The sequence below is a fragment of the Oncorhynchus mykiss genome, chromosome 13 (assembly GCF_057628025.1).
Source record: "Oncorhynchus mykiss isolate SJ-2025 chromosome 13, ASM5762802v1, whole genome shotgun sequence".
Classification (NCBI taxonomy): domain Eukaryota; kingdom Metazoa; phylum Chordata; class Actinopteri; order Salmoniformes; family Salmonidae; genus Oncorhynchus; species Oncorhynchus mykiss.
The window spans coordinates 8,669,962-8,693,046 of record NC_143034.1 but is presented as its reverse complement, the minus strand read 5'-3'; the positions used below and the strand labels follow the sequence as shown (position 1 = coordinate 8,693,046).

The following is a 23,085-nucleotide window of genomic DNA, read 5'->3' as shown; positions in this document are numbered from 1 at the left end:
CTGTGTTTTCCAACCTTCTATCTATCTGTGTTTTCCAACCTTCTATCTCTCTGTGTGTTCCAGCCTTCTATCTCTCTGTGTGTTCCAGCCTTCTATCTCTCTGTGTGCTCCAGCCTTCTATCTCTCTGTGTGCTCCAGCCTTCTATCTCTCTGTGTGCTCCAGCCTTCTATCTCTCTGTGTGCTCCAGCCTTCTATCTGTGTGTTCCCAGGCGTTCCGGGTAGCGGAGGATGAGCTGGGGATCCCAGCTCTGTTAGATGCTGAGGACATGGTGGCCCTGAAGATACCAGACAGACTCAGTATTCTGACATATGTCTCACAATACTACAACTACTTCCATGGCAAATCACCTAGTGAGTAGTACACCTACACACATACATATTGAGTAAACATGTGCAAGCATACACACACGTGACACGCCCACACGCTGCCCACACGCTGCCCACACGCTGCCCACACGCTCCCCACATTATACCCACACGCTGCCCACACGCTGCCCACACGCTCCCCACATTATACCCACACGCTGCCCTCATGACACTCACACGCTGCCCACATGACACTCACACGCTGCCCTCATGATACTCACACGCTGCCCTCATGACACTCACACGCTGCCCTCATGACACTCACACGCTGCCCTCATGACACTCACACGCTGCCCTCATGACACTCACACGCTGCCCTCATGACACTCACACGCTGCCCCCATGACACTCACACGCTGCCCTCATGACACTCACACGCTGCCCTCATGATACTCACACGCTGCCCTCATGATACTCACACGCTGCCCTCATGACACTCACACGCTGCCCAGATGACACTCACACGCTGCCCAGATGACACTCACACGCTGCCCACATGACACTCACACGCTGCCCACATGACACTCACACGCTGCCCTCATGATACTCACACGCTGCCCACATGATACTCACACGCTGCCCAGATGATACTCACACGCTGCCCTCATGACACTCACACGCTGCCCTCATGACACTCACACGCTGCCCTCATGACACTCACACGCTGCCCTCATGACACTCACACGCTGCCCTCATGACACTCACACGCTGCCCACATGACACTCACACGCTGCCCTCATGACACTCACACGCTGCCCTCATGACACTCACACGCTGCCCCCATGACACTCACACGCTGCCCTCATGACACGCCCTCATGACACTCACACGCTGCCCTCATGACACTCACACGCTGCCCTCATGACACTCACACGCTGCCCTCATGACACTCACACGCTGCCCTCACGACACTCACACGCTGCCCCCATGACACTCACACGCTGCCCTCATGACACTCACACGCTGCCCTCATGACACTCACACGCTGCCCCCATGACACTCACACGCTGCCCTCATGACACTCACACGCTGCCCACATGACACTCACACGCTGCCCTCATGACACTCACACGCTGCCCTCATGATACTCACACGCTGCCCTCATGATACTCACACGCTGCCCTCATGATACTCACACGCTGCCCCCATGACACTCACACGCTGCCCCCATGACACTCACACGCTGCCCCCATGACACTCACACGCTGCCCTCATGACACTCACACGCTGCCCCCATGACACTCACACGCTGCCCTCATGACACTCACACGCTGCCCCCATGACACTCACACGCTGCCCTCATGACACTCACACGCTGCCCTCATGACACTCACACGCTGCCCCCATGACACTCACACGCTGCCCTCATGACACTCACACGCTGCCCTCATGACACTCACACGCTGCCCTCATGACACTCACACGCTGCCCTCATGACACTCACACGCTGCCCCCATGACACTCACACGCTGCCCTCATGATACTCACACGCTGCCCCCATGACACTCACACGCTGCCCTCATGATACTCACACGCTGCCCTCATGACACTCACACGCTGCCCCCATGACACTCACACGCTGCCCCCATGATACTCACACGCTGCCCTCATGATACTCACATGCTGCCCTCATGACACTCACACGCTGCCCTCATGACACTCACACGCTGCCCCCATGACACTCACACGCTGCCCCCATGACACTCACACGCTGCCCTCATGACACTCACACGCTGCCCTCATGACACTCACACGCTAACCTCATGACACTCACACGCTGCCCCCATGACACTCACACGCTGCCCTCATGATACTCACACGCTGCCCTCATGATACTCACACGCTGCCCCCATGACACTCACACGCTGCCCTCATGACACTCACACGCTGCCCCCATGACACTCACACGCTGCCCCCATGACACTCACACGCTGCCCTCATGACACTCACACGCTGCCCCCATGACACTCACACGCTGCCCCCATGACACTCACACGCTGCCCCCATGACACTCACACGCTGCCCCCATGACACTCACACGCTGCCCTCATGACACTCACACGCTGCCCTCATGACACTCACACGCTGCCCTCATGATACTCACACGCTGCCCTCATGATACTCACACGCTGCCCTCATGATACTCACACGCTGCCCCCATGACACTCACACGCTGCCCTCATGATACTCACACGCTGCCCACATGACACTCACACGCTGCCCCCATGACACTCACACGCTGCCCCCATGACACTCACACGCTGCCCTCATGACACTCACACGCTGCCCTCATGATACTCACACGCTGCCCACATGACACTCACACGTTGCCCTCATGACACTCACACGCTGCCCCCATGACACTCACACGCTGCCCTCATGACACTCACACGCTGCCCTCATGACACTCACACGCTGCCCTCATGACACTCACACGCTGCCCTCATGACACTCACACGCTGCCCCCATGACACTCACACGCTGCCCACATGACACTCACACTCTGCCCCCATGATACTCACACGCTGCCCACATGACACTCACACGCTGCCCCCATGATACTCACACGCTGCCCTCATGATACTCACACGCTGCCCCCATGACACTCACACGCTGCCCTCATGACACTCACACGCTGCCCTCATGACACTCACACGCTGCCCCCATGACACTCGCACGCTGCCCCCATGACACTCGCACGCTGCCCCCATGACACTCGCACGCTGCCCCCATGACACTCGCACGCTGCCCCCATGACACTCGCACGCTGCCCACATGATACTCACATGCTGCCCACACGATATGGGGACACACATACTGTGATGAACTTTGTGATCAAGTTGTGTGTGTGTGTCTGTGTGTGTAGTTGGCGGCATGGCGGGGATAAAGCGTCCAGCGGAGGCATCCACAGAAGAGGGGCCTTCTGGGAAAAAGAACCAAGCAGTTGTCTCCAAGGTCTTCCCCGCCTCTACCCCCTCTAAATCCGCTAGTGAGAACCGCCCTCCCCCCTCCTCCTCACCCAAAGCCTCAACCAGACCAGACAGGGCAGCACAGGTAAGGATCTCCTTTAAATACTCTTATCCAGGGTTGCCCAAACCCTGTTCCTGGAGAGATGCCCTCCTGTAGGGATTCACTCCCACCCTGTTCCTGGAGAGATGCCCTCCTGTAGGGGTTCACTCCAACCCTGTTCCTGGAGAGATGCCCTCCTGTAGGGGTTCACTCCAACCCTGTTCCTGGAGAGATGCCCTCCTGTAGGGGTTCACTCCAACCCTGTTCCTGGAGAGATGCCCTCCTGTAGGTTTTAACTCCAACCCTGTTCCTGGAGAGTTATCCTCCTGTAGGTTTTAACTCCAACCCTGTTCCTGGAGAGTTATCCTCCTGTAGGTTTTAACTCCAACCCTGTTCCTGGAGAGTTATCCTCCTGTAGGTTTTAACTCCAACCCTGTTCCTGGAGAGTTATCCTCCTGTAGGTTTTAACTCCAACCCTGTTCCTGGAGAGTTATCCTCCTGTAGGTTTTAACTCCAACCCGGTTCCTGGAGAGATGCCCTCCTGTAAGGGTTCACTCCGGCCCCAGTTGTAACTAGCCTGATTCATCTTTATTAACATGCTAACTGTTATTACTAGTTATTTTTTTACTTTTTTATTGGGTATTTGATTCTTGATGGATATTGATGTTGCAGTGCATTGCTGTTGAAGAGTTATTAGCAAAGCAAGTATTTCACTGGACCTTGTGCAGGTGACCAACGCACTTTGACCTTGTGCAGGTGACCAACGCACTTTGATTTGATCCTGTGTCAGATCCTCCAGTGAGTGTCGTTGAGACTGGTGGCCTACGAACAGGTGCTTTGTCAAAGCCTGTGTCAGATCCTCCAGTGAGTGTCGTTGAGACTGGTGGCCTACGAACAGGTGCTTAGTCAAAGCCTGTGTCAGATCCTCCAGTGAGTGTCGTTGAGACTGGTGGCCTACGAACAGGTGCTTTGTCAAAGCCTGTGTCAGATCCTCCAGTGAGTGTCGTTGAGACTGGTGGCCTACGAACAGGTGCTTTGTCAAAGCCTGTGTCAGATCCTCCAGTGAGTGTCGTTGAGACTGGTGGCCTACGAACAGGTGCTTTGTCAAAGCCTGTGTCAGATCCTCCAGTGAGTGTCGTTGAGACTGGTGGCCTACGAACAGGTGCTTTGTCAAAGCCTGTGTTGTTGAGACTGGTGGCCTATGAACAGGTGCTTGGTCAAAGCCTGTGTAATTGAGACTGGTAGCCTACAAACAGGTGCTTGGTCAAAGCCTGTGTCATTGAGACTGGTAGCCTACGAACAGGTGCTTGGTCAAAGCCTGTGTCATTGAGACTGGTAGCCTACGAACAGGTGCTTTGTCAAAGCCTGTGTCGTTGAGACTGGTGGCCTACGAACAGGTGCTTGGTCAAAGCCTGTGTCAGATCCTCCAGTGAGTGTCGTTGAGTCTGGTGGCCTACGAACAGGTGCTTGGTCAAAGCCTGTGTCAGATCCTCCAGTGAGTGTCGTTGAGACTGGTGGCCTACGAACAGGTGCTTTGTCAAAGCCTGTGTCAGATCCTCCAGTGAGTGTCGTTGAGTCTGGTGGCCTACGAACAGGTGCTTGGTCAAAGCCTGTGTCAGATCCTCCAGTGAGTGTCGTTGAGACTGGTAGCCTACGAACAAGTGCTTGGTCAAAGCCTGTGTCAGATCCTCCAGTGAGTGTCGTTGAGACTGGTAGCCTACGAACAGGTGCTTGGTCAAAGCCTGTGTCAGATCCTCCAGTGAGTGTCGTTGAGTCTGGTGGCCTACGAACAGGTGCTTGGTCAAAGCCTGTGTCAGATCCTCCAGTGAGTGTCGTTGAGACTGGTAGCCTACGAACAGGTGCTTGGTCAAAGCCTGTGTCAGATCCTCCAGTGAGTGTTGTTGAGACTGGTAGCCTACGAACAGGTGCTTGGTCAAAGCCTGTGTCAGATCCTCCAGTGAGTGTCGTTGAGACTGGTAGCTTACGAACAGGTGCTTGGTCAAAGCCTGTGTCAGATCCTCCAGTGAGTGTCGTTGAGACTGGTAGTTTACGAACAGGTGCTTGGTCAAAGCCTGTGTCAGATCCTCCAGTGAGTGTCGTTGAGACTGGTAGCCTACGAACAGGTGCTTGGTCAAAGCCTGTGTCAGATCCTCCAGTGAGTGTCGTTGAGACTGGTAGCTTACGAACAGGTGCTTGGTCAAAGCCTGTGTCAGATCCTCCAGTGAGTGTCGTTGAGACTGGTAGTTTACGAACAGGTGCTTGGTCAAAGCCTGTGTCAGATAATTAGCTCAATATAACAAGTTGAGGAACACAATAAGATTCTCCTCTTTTCTAGTGTAGGTTTGTGATTCAACATTTTTCGTTTTTGTTTCTGGCGATTTAGTAGTAATAACATTGAAATAATAATCATTGTTTCACGGACCTACTGTAGTACCTCCAACAACCCCTAGGGGTCTGTGGACCCTACGTCAAAGCCTGTTGTAACTAACAGAAGGCTAATCTGTCTGTCTGTCTGTCTGTCCCCAGAAGGATGTGTTGTCGGAGCGATCCAATAAGACGGGGACTCTGAGCAGTAAGTGTTCAGTGTGTAATAAACATGTTCATCTGGTCCAGAGACACCTAGTGGATGGGAGGCTGTATCACAGGAGCTGTGCCAGGTAAGACCTGACTGTTTCACCCTGATAATGACTCCACCATTTAACCCTGTTAATGACTCCACCCTGATAATGACTCCACCATGTTAATGACTCCACCATTTAACCCTGTTAATGACTCCACCGTGTTAATGACTCCACCGTTTAACCCTGTTAATGACTCCACCATGTTAATGACTCCACCGTTTAACCCTGTTAATGACTCCACCCTGTTAATGACTCCACCATTTAACCCTGTTAATGACTCCACCATTTAACCCTGTTAATGACTCCACCGTGTTAATGACTCCACCCTGTTAATGACTCCACCCTGTTAATGACTCCACCCTGTTAATGACTCCACCCTGTTAAAGACTCCACCGTGTTAATGACTCCACCATATAACCCTGTTAATGACTCCACCCTGTTAATGACTCCACCCTGTTAATGACTCCACCGTGTTAATGACTCCACCATTTAACCATGTTAATGACTCCACCATGTTAATGACTCCACCATGTTAATGACTCCACCATGTTAATGACTCCACCATTTAACCCTGTTAATGACTCCACCATGTTAATGACTCCACCATGTTAATGACTCCACCATTTAACCCTGTTAATGACTCCACCCTGTTAATGACTCCACCATTTAACCCTGTTAATGACTCCACCCTGTTAATGACTCCACCCTGTTAATGACTCCACCCTGTTAATGACTCCACCATGTTAATGACTCCACCATATTATACCAGTCTCCTATTGAAAGGGTTAACTGTATAGAGCTGTACCATGTTATTATACCAGTCACCTATTGAAAGGGTTTACTGTATAGAGCTGTACCATGTTATAATACCAGTCACCTATTGAAAGGGTTAACTGTATAGAGCTGTACCATGTTATTATACCAGTCACCTATTGAAAGGGTTAACTGTATAGAGCTGTACCATGGTAGACAGCTGTACTTCACACTACGTTCATTGCTGTAACATGTATCAGTCTATAGGTGGAGACAGAGATCTGGTTGGTTGACAGACGTGCAGACAGACACAATATTCTTAATGGTCTCCTGTGTTCTATGTCATGTCTGTTCCTGTGTTCTATGTCATGTCTGTTCCTGTGTTCTCCATATATAGGTGTTCTATGTCATGTCTGTTCCTGTGTTCTATGTCATGTCTGTTCCTGTGTTCTATGTCATGTCTGTTCCTGTGTTCTCCATATATAGGTGTTCTATGTCATGTCTGTTCCTGTGTTCTCCATATATAGGTGTTCTATGTCATGTCTGTTCCTGTGTTCTCCATATATAGGTGTTCTATGTCATGTCTGTTCCTGTGTTCTATGTTATGTCTGTTCCTGTGTTCTATGTCATGTCTGTTCCTGTGTTCTATGTCATGTCTGTTCCTGTGTTCTCCATATATAGGTGTTCTATGTCATGTCTGTTCCTGTGTTCTATGTCATGTTTGTTCCTGTGTTCTATATCATGTCTGTTCCTGTGTTCTCCATATATAGTTGTTCTATGTCATGTCTGTTCCTGTGTTCTATGTCATGTCTGTTCCTGTGTTCTCCATATATAGGTGTTCTATGTCATGTCTGTCCCTGTGTTCTATGTCATGTCTGTTCCTGTGTTCTATGTCATGTCTGTTCCTGTGTTCTATGTCATGTCTGTTCCTGTGTTCTCCATATATAGGTGTTCTATGTCATGTCTGTTCCTGTGTTCTCCATAGATTGAACACCTATGTCATGTATGTTCCTGTGTTCTCCATATATAGGTGTTCTATGTCATGTCTGTTCCTGTGTTCTCCAGGTGTAGTGAGTGTTCTACCACTCTACTGTCTGGTAACTGTAAACCTGGACCAACACCAGGCTCCTTCATCTGTACCTCCCACCACCACCCCCAGGGGGCGCTGCCAACACACCCCCCTCTCCGAGACCTGCCCAAAAACAACCCTACTACCCCTACTGAATCCAAATACACCCCTCACACTCCTCCCACTGTCAAGACCACCCCTCTCTCATACCTGCCCAAAAACAACCCTACTACCCCTTCTTCCTCCAAATACACCCCTCACCCTCCTCCCACTGTCCAGACCACCCCTCTCTCATACCTGCCCCAAAACACCCCTACTACCCCTTCTTCCTCCAAATACACCCCTCACCCTCCTCCCACTGTCCAGACCACCCCTCTCTCAGACCTCTCCAGGAATACCCCCGGAGCCAAATACACAGACCCCCCGAAATCCACCCCAGCTCCGACACCCACCAGTACCCCCTCCAAATTTGTCCCTAGCTGGCTGAGCTCCAAATCAGACGGATCCAAAAGCACCACCCCCTCTGCCTCCTCCTCGCGGCCCAGCCCGGGGCTCTCCTCCCTGGGCATAGTGAGCCCCGCAGCCCCTGGACCCACCGCAGTCCCACGGAACATCAACACGACAACTACCCAGCAGGCCCGGCTCCAGTTCTTCCAATCTGGGAACACCACCACTGGGCAGGAGAACCAGGGCAAGACCCAGACTCCGGGACAGGCACCGAGTCTACCCACAAATAGAGTCCCGAACGCTGGCACACAGGGGACAGTAGTGGGGGTTGGCCAGGGTGTGAGTGTGGTAGTGAGTTTGGGTGGCAGTGGGGTAGGGGGTAAGGGAGAGGGTTCAGGTTGGGGTGGGGGTAAGGGAGGGGATAAGGGTGTGAATGTGGTGCCAGGTGGGGACAGGGATGTGGTTCAGGGTAGAGGTAGAGTTGTCTTCAAGATGGATAGTGATGTGAAAGCCTCTCCATCTAAAGAAGACTGCAGTACCAAGACCCAGGCTGCTGCTGTCATCGCTAAGAAACTAACAGACAACAACAACACAACAACAACACCTGCTGCTGTCATCGCTAAGAAACTAACAGACAACAACAACACCACAACAACACCTGCTGCTGTCATCGCTAAGAAACTAACAGACAACAACACCACAACAACAGCTGGTGCTGTCATCACTAAGAAACTAACAGACAACAACACCACAACAACAGCTGGTGCTTCAAGTCCTCCGTGGCATCCTGTAGGACTGAAGAAGACCGAGAACAGGTGAGACATCTCAGATATTCTCAGAACTCGACACTCTCCTCAGGAGCAACGTTTTGGTTTTTTGCCGTGGCGCTGCACAGCTGATTCAAATAATCAACCAATCATCACGCTTTAATCATTTGAATCAGCTGTGTCGTGTTAGGCAGTGCTTCATTTATAGATCGGGAAGTCCCGGGACACATAGTGAGCGTGTCTGGGATCAGTTACATACCACACTGGCCCTCCCCATAACCTCTATGTATAAATAAGAGGGCAGGTCTGGGATCAGTTACATACCACACTGGCCCTCCCCATAACCTCTATGTATAAATAAGAGGGCAGGTCTGGGATCAGTTACATACCACACTGGCCCTCCCCATAACCTCTATGTATAAATAAGAGGGCAGGTCTGGGATCAGTGTGGCAGGGGCAGGATGGGATAATTACATAGAAATATCACTACTTTTTTATTATGAATTAATTTTATTATTATCTCTCTCTTCTCCATTATTTTTTTAAATGTGTTTTTTTTATTTAACCTTTATTTAACTAGGCAAGTCAGTTAAGAACAAATTCTTATTTTCAATGATGGCCTAGGAACAGTCTAGTCTAGGAACAGTGGGTTAACTGGCCTAGGAACAGAACTGCCTGTTCAGGGGCAGAACGACAGATTTGTACCTTGTCAGCTCGGGGATTTGAACTAGCAACCTTCCGGTTACTAGTCCAACGCTCTAACCACTAGGCTACCCTGTCTCTAACCACCAGGCTACCCTGTCTCTAACCACCAGGCTACCCTGTCTCTAACCACCAGGCTACCCTGTCTCTAACCACCAGGCTACCCTGCCTCTAACCACCAGGCTACCCTGCCTCTAACCACCAGGCTACCCTGCCTCTAACCACCAGGCTACCCTGCCTCTAACCACTAGGCTACCCTGCCTCTAACCACTAGGCTACCCTGCCACTAACCACTAGGCTACCCTGCCTCTAACCACTAGGCTACCCTGCCTCTAACCACTAGGCTACCCTGCCTCTAACCACTAGGCTACCCTGCCTCTAACCACTAGGCTACCCTGCCTCTAACCACTAGGCTACCCTGCCTCTAACCACTAGGCTACCCTGCCTCTAACCACTAGGCTACCCTGCCTCTAACCACTAGGTTACCCTGCCACCTCTACACTCTAACCACTAGGCTACCCTGCCTCTAACCACTAGGCTACCCTGCCACCTCTACACTCTAACCACTAGGCTACCCTGCCCCTAACCACTAGGCTACCCTGCCACCTCTACACTCTAACCACTAGGCTACCCTGCCCCTAACCACTAGGCTACCCTGCCACCTCTACACTCTAACCACTAGGCTACCCTGCCCCTAACCACTAGTCTACCCTGCCACCTCTACACTCTAACCACTAGGCTACCCTGCCCCTAACCACTAGGCTACCCTGCCACCTCTACACTCTAACCACTAGGCTACCCTGCCCCTAACCACTAGGCTACCCTGCCACCTCTACACTCTAACCACTAGGCTACCCTGCCCCTAACCACTAGGCTACCCTGCCACCTCTACACTCTAACCACTAGGCTACCCTGCCCCTAACCACTAGGCTACCCTGCCACCTCCACACTCTAACCACTAGGCTACCCTGCCCCTAACCACTAGGCTACCCTGCCACCTCTACACTCTAACCACTAGGCTACCCTGCCCCTGCCCCTAACCACTAGGCTACCCTGCCACCTCTACACTCTAACCACTAGGCTACCCTGCCCCTAACCACTAGGCTACCCTGCCACCTCTACACTCTAACCACTAGGCTACCCTGCCCCTAACCACTAGGTTACCCTGCCACCTCTACACTCTAACCACTAGGCTACCCTGCCCCTAACCACTAGGCTACCCTGCCACCTCTACACTCTAACCACTAGGCTACCCTGCCCCTAACCACTAGGCTACCCTGCCACCTCTACACTCTAACCACTTGGCTACCGTGCCGTCCAATTTAGTTATTATTACTTTTATTATTATTATTAATTAATTATTATTATTCGTATTTTACATGATGGTCTTTCTGGGGGGGGGGGGGGGGGATTAAGGAGCAGGCAACTGGGGGGGGGGGGGGGGATTAAGGAGCAGGCAACTGGGGGGGGGGGGGGGGATTAAGGAGCAGGCAACTGGGGGGGGGGGGGATAACGAGCAGGCAACTGGGGGGGGGGGGGGATAACGAGCAGGCAACTGGGGGGGGGGGGATAACGAGCAGGCAACTGGGGGGGGGGGAATAACGAGCAGGCAACTGGGGGGGGGGGATAACGAGCAGGCAACTGGGGGGGGGGGAATAACGAGCAGGCAACTTGATTTAACTCCGATCACTTCCATTAGAATGTTTACACAAATAATGAATGAATCATGCCGCGAGAGGTACTGGATCCGGCTCAAATAGGACCCGGCTCAAATAGGACCCGGCTCAAATAGGACCCGGCTCAAATAGGATCCGTCTCAAATTAAGCACTGATGTTAGGGCAAAAACCAAAACGACCACCCATTTTGTTTGGGAAACGTTGTATTAGACAGTATTGCGGGCTCCCGAGTGGTGCAGCGGTCTAAGGCACTGCATCACAGTGCTAGAGGCATCACTACCACTACAGGCCCTGGTTCAATTCCAGGCTGTATCACAACAGGCCCATAGCGCGGTGCACAATTGGCCCAGTGTCGTAAGGGTTTGGCTGGAGTAGGCCGTCATTGTAAATAAGAATTTGTTCTTAACTGACTTGCCTAGTTAAAGGTTAAATAAAAAAAAATAGAGCCCGACCTCTGCTGGTAAAATAAGGGAATAGCACTTCAAGCATACAGTTGTGGGCAATGGCCCTTCCTCAATTCAGCTTTCCTTGCATCCTCTTACCTTGTCTCCTTTTCAGATCAAAGGGGAGGGACCTTCTATTCCAATGTGTATGAGATGGAAGCGAGACGTTAATTAAGATTTGAGGAAATACTATTTGAGTCTGTTCGATGTTGAAAGGCCTCCCTCTGTCTCCCCTCGACCCCCAGATCTCCCTCTCTCAGACCTGCCCCTGCTGAAACGCCTAAGAAAGAGACGGAGACTCCTAAAAAGGAGACTGGGGGCCGAGTTAAGCTAAAAGCAGACCCGTCTCTCCTCGCCCCCCTCACCCCCAACACCTCCACCCCGACCCCAGCCAGCAGAACAGGCCTGTGGAACAAAACCCTGGATAAGGCATCCAGAGCTGCTTCTCCCAGCAACACTATGGGTGAGCACCATTTGCCCTGTCTGTCTAGTTGGTCATCCACATTTCACTTTTCAGTGGTAATTATTTGTGGCTGTTATAGCTGATGTAATGTTTTTTGGGGGCTGTATATCGTCTTGTCTCTCTTTAGCAACAGCAGACAACAGCAGCTCTCCTGCTGACTGGCGGTCCAGACTCAAACCTGCCTCCAAGTAAGTATACTCTACATTCTACTCTACATTCTACTATATACTCTACTCTACATTCTACTCTACATTCTACTCTACATTCTACTCTACATTCTACTCTACTCTACATTCTACTCTATAGTCTACTCTACTCTACATTCTACTCTATAGTCTACTCTACATTCTACTCTATAGTCGACTCTATATTCTACTCTACATTCTACTCTACATTCTACTCTACATTCTACTCTACTCTACATTCTACTCTATAGTCTACTCTACATTCTACTCTATATTCTACTCTATATTCTACATTCTATAATCTACTCTACTCTATATTCTACTACTCTATATTCTACTCTACTCCATATTCTACTCCATATTCTACTCTACTCTGCATTCTGCTCTGCATTCTACTCCATATTCTACTCCATATTCTACTCCATATTCTACTCCATATTCTACTCTACTCTATATTCTACTCTATATTCTACTACTCTATATTCTACTACTCTATATTCTACTACTCTATATTCTACTCTACTCCATATTCTACTCCATATTCTACTCTCTTCTACTTTACATTCTACTCTCCTCTATATATTCTACTCTACTCTATATTCTACTCTCTACTCTATATTCTACTCTACTCCATATTCTACTCTATATTCTACTCTACTCTATATTCAACTTTATACTCTACTCTATATTCTACTCTATATTCTACTCTACTCCATATTCTACTCTACTCCATATTCTACTCTACTCCATATTCTACTCTCTTCTATATATTCTACTCTCTTCTATATATTCTACTCTCTTCTATACATTCTACTCTACATTCTACTCCACATTCTACTCTATATTCTACTCTACTCTATATTCCATAATCTACTCTACTCTATATTCTTTTCTACTCTATATTCTACTCTCTTCTATATATTCTACTCTATATTCTACTCTACTCTATATTCTACTCTACTCCATATTCTGCATTCTTCTCCACATTCTGCTCTGCATTCTACTCCATATTCTACTCTCTTCTACTTTACATTCTACTCTCCTCTATATATTCTACTCTACTCTATATTCTACTCTCTACTCTATATTCTACTCTACTCCATATTCTACTCTATATTCTACTCTACTCTATATTCAACTTTATACTCTACTCTATATTCTACTCTATATTCTACTCTACTCCATATTCTACTCTACTCCATATTCTACTCTACTCCATATTCTACTCTCTTCTATATATTCTACTCTCTTCTATATATTCTACTCTCTTCTATACATTCTACTCTACATTCTACTCCACATTCTACTCTATATTCTACTCTACTCTATATTCCATAATCTACTCTACTCTATATTCTTTTCTACTCTATATTCTACTCTCTTCTATATATTCTACTCTATATTCTACTCTACTCTATATTCTACTCTACTCCATATTCTGCATTCTTCTCCATATTCTGCTCTGCATTCTACTCCATATTCTACTCTGCATTCTACTCCATATTCTACTCTGCATTCTACTCCATATTCTACTCTACATTCTACTCCAAATTCTACTCTGCATTCTACTCTATATTCTACTCTATATTCTACTCTATATTCTACTCTATATTCTACTCTACTCCATATTCTACTCTACTTTATATTCTACTTTATATTCTACTCTATATTCTACTCTACTCCATATTCTACTCCATATTTTACTCTACTCCATATTCTACTCTACTCCATATTCTACTCTGCTCTATATTCTACTCTACTCCATATTCTACTCTGCTCTATATTCTCTTCTACTCTATTCTACTCTCCTATATATTCTACTCTATATTCTAGTCTACTATATATTCTACTCTACTCTATATTCTACTCTACTCCATATTCTACTCTGCTCTATATTCTACTCTACTCCATATTCTACTCTGCTCTATATTCTCTTCTACTCTATTCTACTCTCCTATATATTCTACTCTATATTCTAGTCTACTATATATTCTACTCTACTCTATATTCTACTCTACTCCATATTCTACTCTGCTCTATATTCTACTCTACTCCATATTCTACTCTACTCTATATTCTACTCTACTCTATATTCTACTCTACTCTATATTCTACTCTACTCCATATTCTACTCTACTCCATATTCTACTCTACTCCATATTCTACTCTACTCCATATTCTACTCTACTCCATATTCTACTCTACTCTATATTCTACTCTACTCCATATTCTACTCTGCTCTATATTCTCTTCTACTCTATTCTACTCTCCTATATATTCTACTCTATATTCTAGTCTACTATATATTCTACTCTACTCTATATTCTACTACTCTATTCTACTCTACTCCATATTCTACTCCATATTTTACTCTACTCCATATTCTACTCTACTCCATATTCTACTCTACTCTATATTCTACTCTACTCCATATTCTACTCTGCTCTATATTCTCTTCTACTCTATTCTACTCTCCTATATATTCTACTCTATATTCTAGTCTACTATATATTCTACTCTACTCTATATTCTACTACTCTATTCTACTCTACTCCATATTCTACTCCATATTATTCATTCTACTCCATATTATGCTCTGCATTCTACTCTGCATTCTACTCCATATTCTACTCTACATTCTACTCCATATTATGCTCTACTCTGCATTCTACTCCATATTCTACTCTGCATTCTACTCCATATTCTACTCTGCATTCTACTCCATATTCTACTCTGCATTCTACTCCATATTCTACTCTGCATTCTACTCCATATTCTACTCTACATTCTACTCCATATTCTACTCTGCATTCTACTCCATATTCTACTCTGCATTCTACTCCATATTCTACTCTGCATTCTACTCCATATTCTACTCTGCATTCTACTCCATATTCTACTCTGCATTCTACTCCATATTCTACTCTGCATTCTACTCCATATTCTACTCTACTCTGCATTCTACTCCATATTCTACTCTGCATTCTACTCCATATTCTACTCTACATTCTACTCCATATTCTACTCTACATTCTACTCCATATTCTACTCTGCATTCTACTCCATATTCTACTCCATATTATGCTATACTCTGCATTCTACTCCATATTCTACTCTGCATTCTACTCCATATTCTACTCTGCATTCTACTCCATATTCTACTCCATATTCTACTCTACTCTGCATTCTACTCCATATTCTACTCTGCATTCTACTCCATATTCTACTCTACTCTGCATTCTACTCCATATTCTACTCCATATTCTACTCCATATTCTACTCTACTCTGCATTCTACTCCATATTCTACTCTGCATTCTACTCCATATTCTACTCTATATTCTACTCTCTTCTATATATTCTTCTTTACATTCTACTCTCCTCTATATTCTATTCTACTCTACTCTAAATTCTACTCTACTCTACATTCTATTCTACTCTATATTCTACTTTATATTCTACTCCATATTCTTCTCTACTCCATATTCTACTCTACATTCTACTCTACTACATATTCTACTCCATATTCTACTCTATATTCTACTCCATATTCTACTCTACATTCTACTCCATATTCTACTCTACTACATATTCTACTCCATATTCTACTCTATATTCTACTCTCTTCTATATATTCCACTTTACATTCCACTCATCTATATTCTATTCTACTCTACTCTAAATTATACTCTACTCTATATTATATTCTACTCTACTCTAAATTATACTCTACTCTATATTATATTCTACTCTACTCTAAATTCTACTCTACTCTATATTCTATTCTACTCCATATTATACTCTACTCTTTACTCTATATTCTATTCTACTCCATATTCTACTCTATATTTTACTCTATATTCTACTCCATATTATACTCTACTCTCTACTCTATATTTACTCTACACCATATTCTACTCTATTCTACTCTATATTCTACTCTACACCATATTCTACTCTATTCTACTCTACTCTACTCCATATTCTACTCCATATTCTACTCTATACTCTACTCTACTCTATTCTCTTCTCTACTCTACATTCTACTCTTTTCTACTCTATATTCTACTCTCTTCTATATATTCTACTCTATATTCTACTCTATATTCTACTCTACTCTGTATTCTATTCTACTCTATATTCTACTCTATATTCTACTCTACTCCATATTCTACCCCATATTCTACTCTACTTCATATTCTACTCCATATTCTACTTTATATCTACTCTGGTTTCGCTCCACTTGTCTCTGTTCCACTATGTTCTGTTTCTATTCCACCTGCTGCTCATTTTCTCTTGTCACTGAACTCCATTCTACTCTACAGAACACTAAAATACTATGTAGAACTCTATTCTACAGAACTCTGTTATGTTCCACTACTGTTCTACCCTACTCCTATTCTGTTCTACTTTGGTTCTATTCCAACTTGGTTCTATCCTACTTCCACTTGTGTTGTCACTGGTCCACTAGTAATCTGGGAGGTCTGGTCACCTGGGTGTGAGGTCCCAGCCGCTGTGGAAGGGTCACCTGGGTGTGAGGTCCCAGCCGCTGTGGAAGGGTCACCTGGGTGTGAGGTCCCAGCCGCTGTGGAAGGGTCACCTGGGTGTGAGGTCCCAGCCGCTGTGGAAGGGTCACCTGGGTGTGAGGTCCCAGCCGCTGTGGAAGGGTCACCTGGGTGTGAGGTCCCAGCCGCTGTGGAAGGGTCACCTGGGTGTGAGGTCCCAGCCGCTGTGGAAGGGTCACCTGGGTGTGAGGTCCCAGCCGCTGTGGAAGGGTCACCTGGGTGTGAGGTCCCAGCTTTCCACCCCTCATCCGTTCGTCTTTCCACCCCTCATCCGTTCTGCAGGCGGTTTGTTCGTGCCGCTCCGAGCCGCTCTGTTTTGATGTTCCACCGGAGATCAAAGACCCTCCCCCTCCCCTCCCTCCTCCCCCTCCCCTCCCTCCTCGTCAGACCTGCGGTGTGTCGGGGCTAAAGCCGTCCCCTAGAGTCCCACCCCCTAGCCCCGGATGACCATTCTTCCTCCTCCTCCTCCTCTTCCTCCTCCTCCTCCTCAGTCCTACTGATCCTCAGACTCTCGTACGAAAGGTGAGAGAGAACCTGGGGAAGGAAAACAACTAATTGTGAGAAAATGAGAGGTTAGATGCATTCAGGAAGGAAAGGAAGAGACAGACCTTGTTACATCTCTCTCCTCCCCTCTCCTCCTCCCCCTCCTTTCTCTCTCTCCTCCCCTCTTTTCTTCCTCTCCCTACTCTCTCTCCTCCCCTCTGTTCTTCCTCTCTCTAATCCACCCCCATCACTCCTCCTCCCCTCCTCTCTCTCGCCAGGCCTGTAGGACCTAAAGACTCCTCTCCCCTCCACCCTGACATTCAGAAGGCTGAAACCCTGTCTCGGCCCTGGGCCGGTGGATCAGGAAACGCCCAGGCTTCAGTCCCTGCTGGGTCTACTCTGGCCCCCTCCAGCCCCCCAGAAGCCTCCTCACCCAGCCCGCTGAACACCGGCCCTGGGACATGGGGTAAGACAGACACACACAGACAGACATAAACCCACTTCCCCAGCTCCCCATAACAGTGTTCTGCTGTGTTTCCTCTACCAGGCGTCCTGACAGGGAAGAGCTCAACGACAGCTAACGGCTCCAACACAGACACCAAGACACCTAAACCAGTAGGTCTAATACATGGAGACGGGATGAGGGATGTTAGTACCTGTGTGTTTATATTAATGTGTGTGGTGTCTGGGTGTGTGTGATGTCTGTGTGTGGTGTCTGTGTGGTGTGTGTGTGTGGTGTCTGTGTGGTGTGTGTGTGTGTGTGTGTGTGCAGAGTAAACCCGACTACATCCCGAAGGAAGAGATCCTCAGAGAGCTTCAGGAGATAGAGGACAGTGTTAATGAGTTGGAGAGGAAAGGAGTGGACCTGGAGAAACAACTACGCTCCTGTGAAGAGGGTAAGACTCGGAGGGAGAGGGTGAGACTCGGAGGGAGAGGGTGAGACTCGGAGGGAGAGGGTGAGACTCGGAGGGAGAGGGTGAGACTCGGAGGGAGAGGGTGAGACTCGGAGGGAGAGGAAAGGAGTGGACCTGGAGAAACAACTACGCTCCTGTGAAGAGGGTGAGACTCGGAGGGAGAGGGTGAGACTCGGAGGGAGAGGGTGAGACTCGGCGGGAGAGGGTGAGACTCGGAGGGAGAGGAAAGGAGTGACCCTGGAGAAACAACTACTCTCCTGTGAAGAGGGTAAGACTCGGAGGGAGAGGGTAAGACTCGGAGGGAGAGGGTGAGACTCGGAGGGAGAGAGTACGACTCGCGCAGAGGGAGAGGGTAGAGGAGAGAGGGAGAGGGTGAGACTCGGAGGGAGAGGGTGAGACTCGGAGGGAGAGGGTGAGACTCGGAGGGAGAGGGTGAGACTCGGAGGGAGAGGGTGAGACTCGGAGGGAGAGGAAAGGAGTGGACCTGGAGAAACAACTACGCTCCTGTGAAGAGGGTGAGACTCGGAGGGAGAGGGTGAGACTCGGAGGGAGAGGGTGAGACTCGGAGGGAGAGAGTACGACTCGCGCAGAGGGAGAGGGTAGAGGAGAGAGGGAGCAGGGAGGGAGAGGGTAAGACTCACGTAGAGGAGAGAGGGAGCAGGGAGGGATGAAGAGGGTAAGACTCACACAGAGGGAGAGTGAGGAGGAAGGAGAGGGTGAGATTGAGAGTGGAGGGAAGTGGTGTAGATTGGGGTCGGTGTCGCCTGAGGGGATGTGACCCAAAAAGTGAATTTCCACCACTTCTGGCTCTAATGAAGTCTCTGATAGCTTCCTGTCTCTGTGGGATTGACGGGCGGTAGGAGGAAATAAAGACAGCCCTGGTGGCTGGAGGGAAGGAGGGAGGGAGGGGGAGAGAGGGAGGGAAGGAGGGAGGGAGGGGGAGAGAGGGAGGGAAGGAGGGAGGGAGGGGGAGAGAGGGAGGGAAGGAGGGAGGGAGGGAGGGAGGAGAGGGGAGGGAGGAGAGAGGGAGGGATGGGAGAAGGAGAGAGGGAGGGATGGGAGAGGGAGAGAGGGAGGGAGGAGAGAGGGAGGAGAGAGGGAGGGATGGGAGAGGGAGAGAGGGAGGGAGGAGAGAGGGAGGAGAGAGGGAGGGATGGGAGAGGGAGAGAGGGAGGGAGGAGAGAGGGAGGGAGGAGAGGGAGTAGAGGGATGGAGGAGAGGGAGAGAGGGAGGGAGGAGAGAGGGAGGGAGGAGAGAGGGAGTAGAGGGATGGAGGAGAGGGATGGAGGAGGGAGGGAGGGAGGGAGGAGAGAGGGAGGGAGGAGAGAGGGAGTAGAGGGATGGAGGAGAGGGATGGAGGAGGGAGGGAGGAGAGAGGGAGGGGTGGAGAGAGGGAGAGAGGGAGGGAGGAGAGAGGGAGGGAGGAGAGAGGGAGGGAGGGAGGAGAGGGTGAGATTGAGCTTGAGGAGGGAGGGAGGAGAGGGAGGGAGGGAGGGAGGAGAGAGGGAGGGAGGAGAGAGGGAGTAGAGGGATGGAGGAGAGGGATAGAGGGAGGGAGGAGAGAGGGAGGGGTGGAGGGAGTAGAGGGATGGAGGAGAGGGATAGAGGGAGGGAGGAGAGAGGGAGGGAGGAGAGAGGGAGTAGAGGGATGGAGGAGAGGGATAGAGGGGGACAGTAGGGGAAATAGTGTCTTTAATATTTCTCAAGTGTTTCATGACCTTGAACTCTGTCAATATGTCTTTAATATCTCGAGGTCTGCTTTTAAATTCCACTGTGTTGGTAATCGTGTGTGTGGGTGTGTGTGTGGTGTGTGTGTGGTTGTGTGTTTGGTTGTGTGGTTGTGTGGGTGGTTGTGTGTGTGGTTGTGTGTGTGTGTGTGTTTGTGTGGTTGTGTGTGTGTGTGTGGTTGTTTGTGTGGTTGTGTGTGTGTGTGTGGTTGTGTGTGTGGTTGTGTGTGTGTGGTTGTGTGGGTGGTTGTGTGTGTGGTTGTGTGTGTGTGTGTGGTTGTGTGTGTGTGTGTGTTTGTGTGGTTGTGTGTGTGTGTGTGGTTGTGTGTGTGGTTGTGTGTGTGTGGTTGTGTGTGTGGTTGTGTGTGTGGTTGTGTGGTTGTGTGTGTGGTTGTGTATGTGGTTGTGTGTGTGTGTGTGTTTGTGTGGTTGTGTGTGTGTGTGTGGTTGTGTGTGTGGTTGTGTGTGTGTGGTTGTGTGTGTGGTTGTGTGTGTGGTTGTGTGGTTGTGTGTGTGGTTGTGTGTGTGGTTGTGTGTGTGTGTGTGTTTGTGTGGTTGTGTGTGTGTGTGTGGTTGTGTGTGTGGTTGTGTGTGTGTGGTTGTGTGTGTGTGGTTGTGTGTGTGTGGTTGTGTGTGTGTGGTTGTGTGTGTGTGTGTGGTTGTGTGTGTGGTTGTGGTTGTGTGTGTGTGTTTGGTTGTGTGTGTGTGTTTGGTTGTGTGTGTGTTTGGTTGTGTGTGTGTGTGTGGTTGTGTGTGTGTGTGTGGTTGTGTGTTTGTGTGTGTGTTTGTGTGTGTGGTTGTGTGTGTGTGTGTGTGTGTGTGTGTCAGAGGGAGAAGAGGACGTGATGATGGATGACCTGATGGTGGAATGGTTCAACCTCATCAGAAACAAGCAGGTGTCCATGAGGAGAGAGTCTGAACTGGTCTACATGTGAGTCTCACATACATACACACACCGCACACACACACACACACACACACACACACACACACACACACAGAACCACACGCAGACACACACACACACACCCACAGAACCACAAAAATACACACAGCAGATATTTCCTAGTCCTCTAACATCTGTGTGTGTGTGTCTGTCTGTGTGTGTGTGTGTGTGTGCAGAGCGAAGACACAGGACTTGGAGGAACAGCAGCCCAGTGTAGAGCAGGAGCTGAGAAGACTCATGGACAAACCTGGTGAGTAGAGAGAGAGAGGGGAGGGGGGGGGGGGGGGTGTTGGGGTCAGGCCTGGTGAGGAGAGAGAGTGGGGGGGTGTTGGAGTCAGACCTGGTGAGGAGAGAGAGGGGGGGGGGGGGGTGTTGGGGTCAGACCTGGTGAGGAGAGAGAGTGGGGGTGTGTTGGGGTCAGACCTGGTGAGGAGAGAGAGTGGGGGGGTGTTGGGGTCAGACCTGGTGAGGAGAGAGAGTGGGGGGGTGTTGGGGTCAGACCTGGTGAGGAGAGAGAGTGGGGGGGTGTTGGGGTCAGACCTGGTGAGGAGAGAGAGGGGGGGGGGTCAGGCCTGGTGAGGAGAGAGAGGGGGGGGGGGGGGGGGTCAGACCTGGTGAGGAGAGAGAGTGGGGGGGTGTTGGGGTCAGACCTGGTGAGGAGAGAGAGTGGGGGGGTGTTGGAGTCAGACCTGGTGAGGAGAGAGAGGGGGGGGGGGGTGTTGGGGTCAGACCTGGTGAGGAGAGAGAGTGGGGGTGTGTTGGGGTCAGACCTGGTGAGGAGAGAGAGTGGGGGTGTGTTGGGGTCAGACCTGGTGAGGAGAGAGAGTGGGGGGGTGTTGGGGTCAGACCTGGTGAGGAGAGAGAGTGGGGGGGTGTTGGGGTCAGACCTGGTGAGGAGAGAGAGTGGGGGGGTGTTGGGGTCAGACCTGGTGAGGAGAGAGGGGGGGGGGGGGGTGTTGGGGTCAGACCTGGTGAGGAGAGAGGGGGGGGGTGTTGGGGTCAGACCTGGTGAGGAGAGAGGGGGGGGGGGGTGTTGGGGTCAGACCTGGTGAGGAGAGAGAGTGGGGGGGGGGGGTGTTGGGGTCAGACCTGGTGAGGAGAGAGAGTGGGGGGGGGGGGGGGGTGTTGGGGTCAGACCTGGTGAGGAGAGAGGGGGGGGGGTGTTGGGATCAGACCTGGTGAGGAGCAGGGGGGGGGGGGGGGGGGGGGGTCAGACCTGGTGAGGAGAGAGAGGGGGGGGTGTTGGGGTCAGACCTGGTGAGGAGAGAGAGGGGGGGGGGGGGGGGGGTGTTGGGGTCAGACCTGGTGAGGAGAGAGAGTGGGGGGGGGGGGGGTGTTGGGGTCAGACCTGGTGAGGAGAGAGGGGGGGGGGTGTTGGGATCAGACCTGGTGAGGAGCAGGGGGGGGGGGGGGGGGTCAGACCTGGTGAGGAGAGAGAGCGGGGGGTGTTGGGGTCAGACCTGGTGAGGAGAGAGAGGGGGGGGGGGGGGGGGTCAGACCTGTTGAGGAGAGAGAGGGCGTGTGTGTTGTGGACAATGCAAAAGTTGTGTGTGTTTACACTGATCGTGTGTTAATGTGTGTGTTCACACTGATCGTGTGTTTATGTGTGTTTGTGTGTGTGTTTATGTGTGTGTTTATGTGTGTGTTTGTGTGTGTGTGTTTATGTGTGTGTTCACACTGATCGTGTGTTAATGTGTGTGTTTATGTGTGTTTATGTGTGTGTTAATGTGTGTGTTCACACTGATCGTGTGTTTATGTGTGTGTTTATGTGTGTGTTTATGTGTGTGTTTATGTGTGTGTTTATGTGTGTGTTAATGTGGGCAGAGCGGCTGAAGACGTTGTGGGACCGTCGTAGAGAAGAGGAGTTGATGGTCAAGCTGGTGGAGATCGTCAATGACAGAAACGCCATCATAGACGGACTGGACGATGACAGACTCAGGTAGGAGAG

General features: G+C 49.7%; 1 protein-coding gene across 4 annotated transcripts in view; it reads left to right on the top strand.

Moving 5' to 3' along the window:
• Window positions 1-23,085, top strand: part of micall2b (mical-like 2b) — a 42,659-nt gene that overhangs the window by 15,820 nt on the left and 3,754 nt on the right. For 2 of the 4 annotated variants that reach the window (XM_090194993.1, XM_090194996.1), the window contains exons 3-14: window positions 211-352; window positions 3,234-3,421; window positions 5,903-6,033; window positions 7,816-9,081; window positions 12,101-12,318; window positions 12,446-12,506; window positions 17,829-18,016; window positions 18,098-18,165; window positions 18,323-18,446; window positions 21,020-21,122; window positions 21,314-21,387; window positions 22,962-23,076. In XM_090194993.1, the coding sequence (XP_090051119.1) occupies window positions 211-352; window positions 3,234-3,421; window positions 5,903-6,033; window positions 7,816-9,081; window positions 12,101-12,318; window positions 12,446-12,506; window positions 17,829-18,016; window positions 18,098-18,165; window positions 18,323-18,446; window positions 21,020-21,122; window positions 21,314-21,387; window positions 22,962-23,076 (2,678 nt within the window). Of the gene's footprint in view, window positions 1-210; window positions 353-3,233; window positions 3,422-5,902; window positions 6,034-7,815; window positions 9,082-12,100; window positions 12,319-12,445; window positions 12,507-17,349; window positions 17,590-17,828; window positions 18,017-18,097; window positions 18,166-18,322; window positions 18,447-21,019; window positions 21,123-21,313; window positions 21,388-22,961; window positions 23,077-23,085 lie in introns of all 4 variants that reach the window. The other 2 variants (XR_016485609.1, XM_090194995.1) reach the window with 2 other exon arrangements.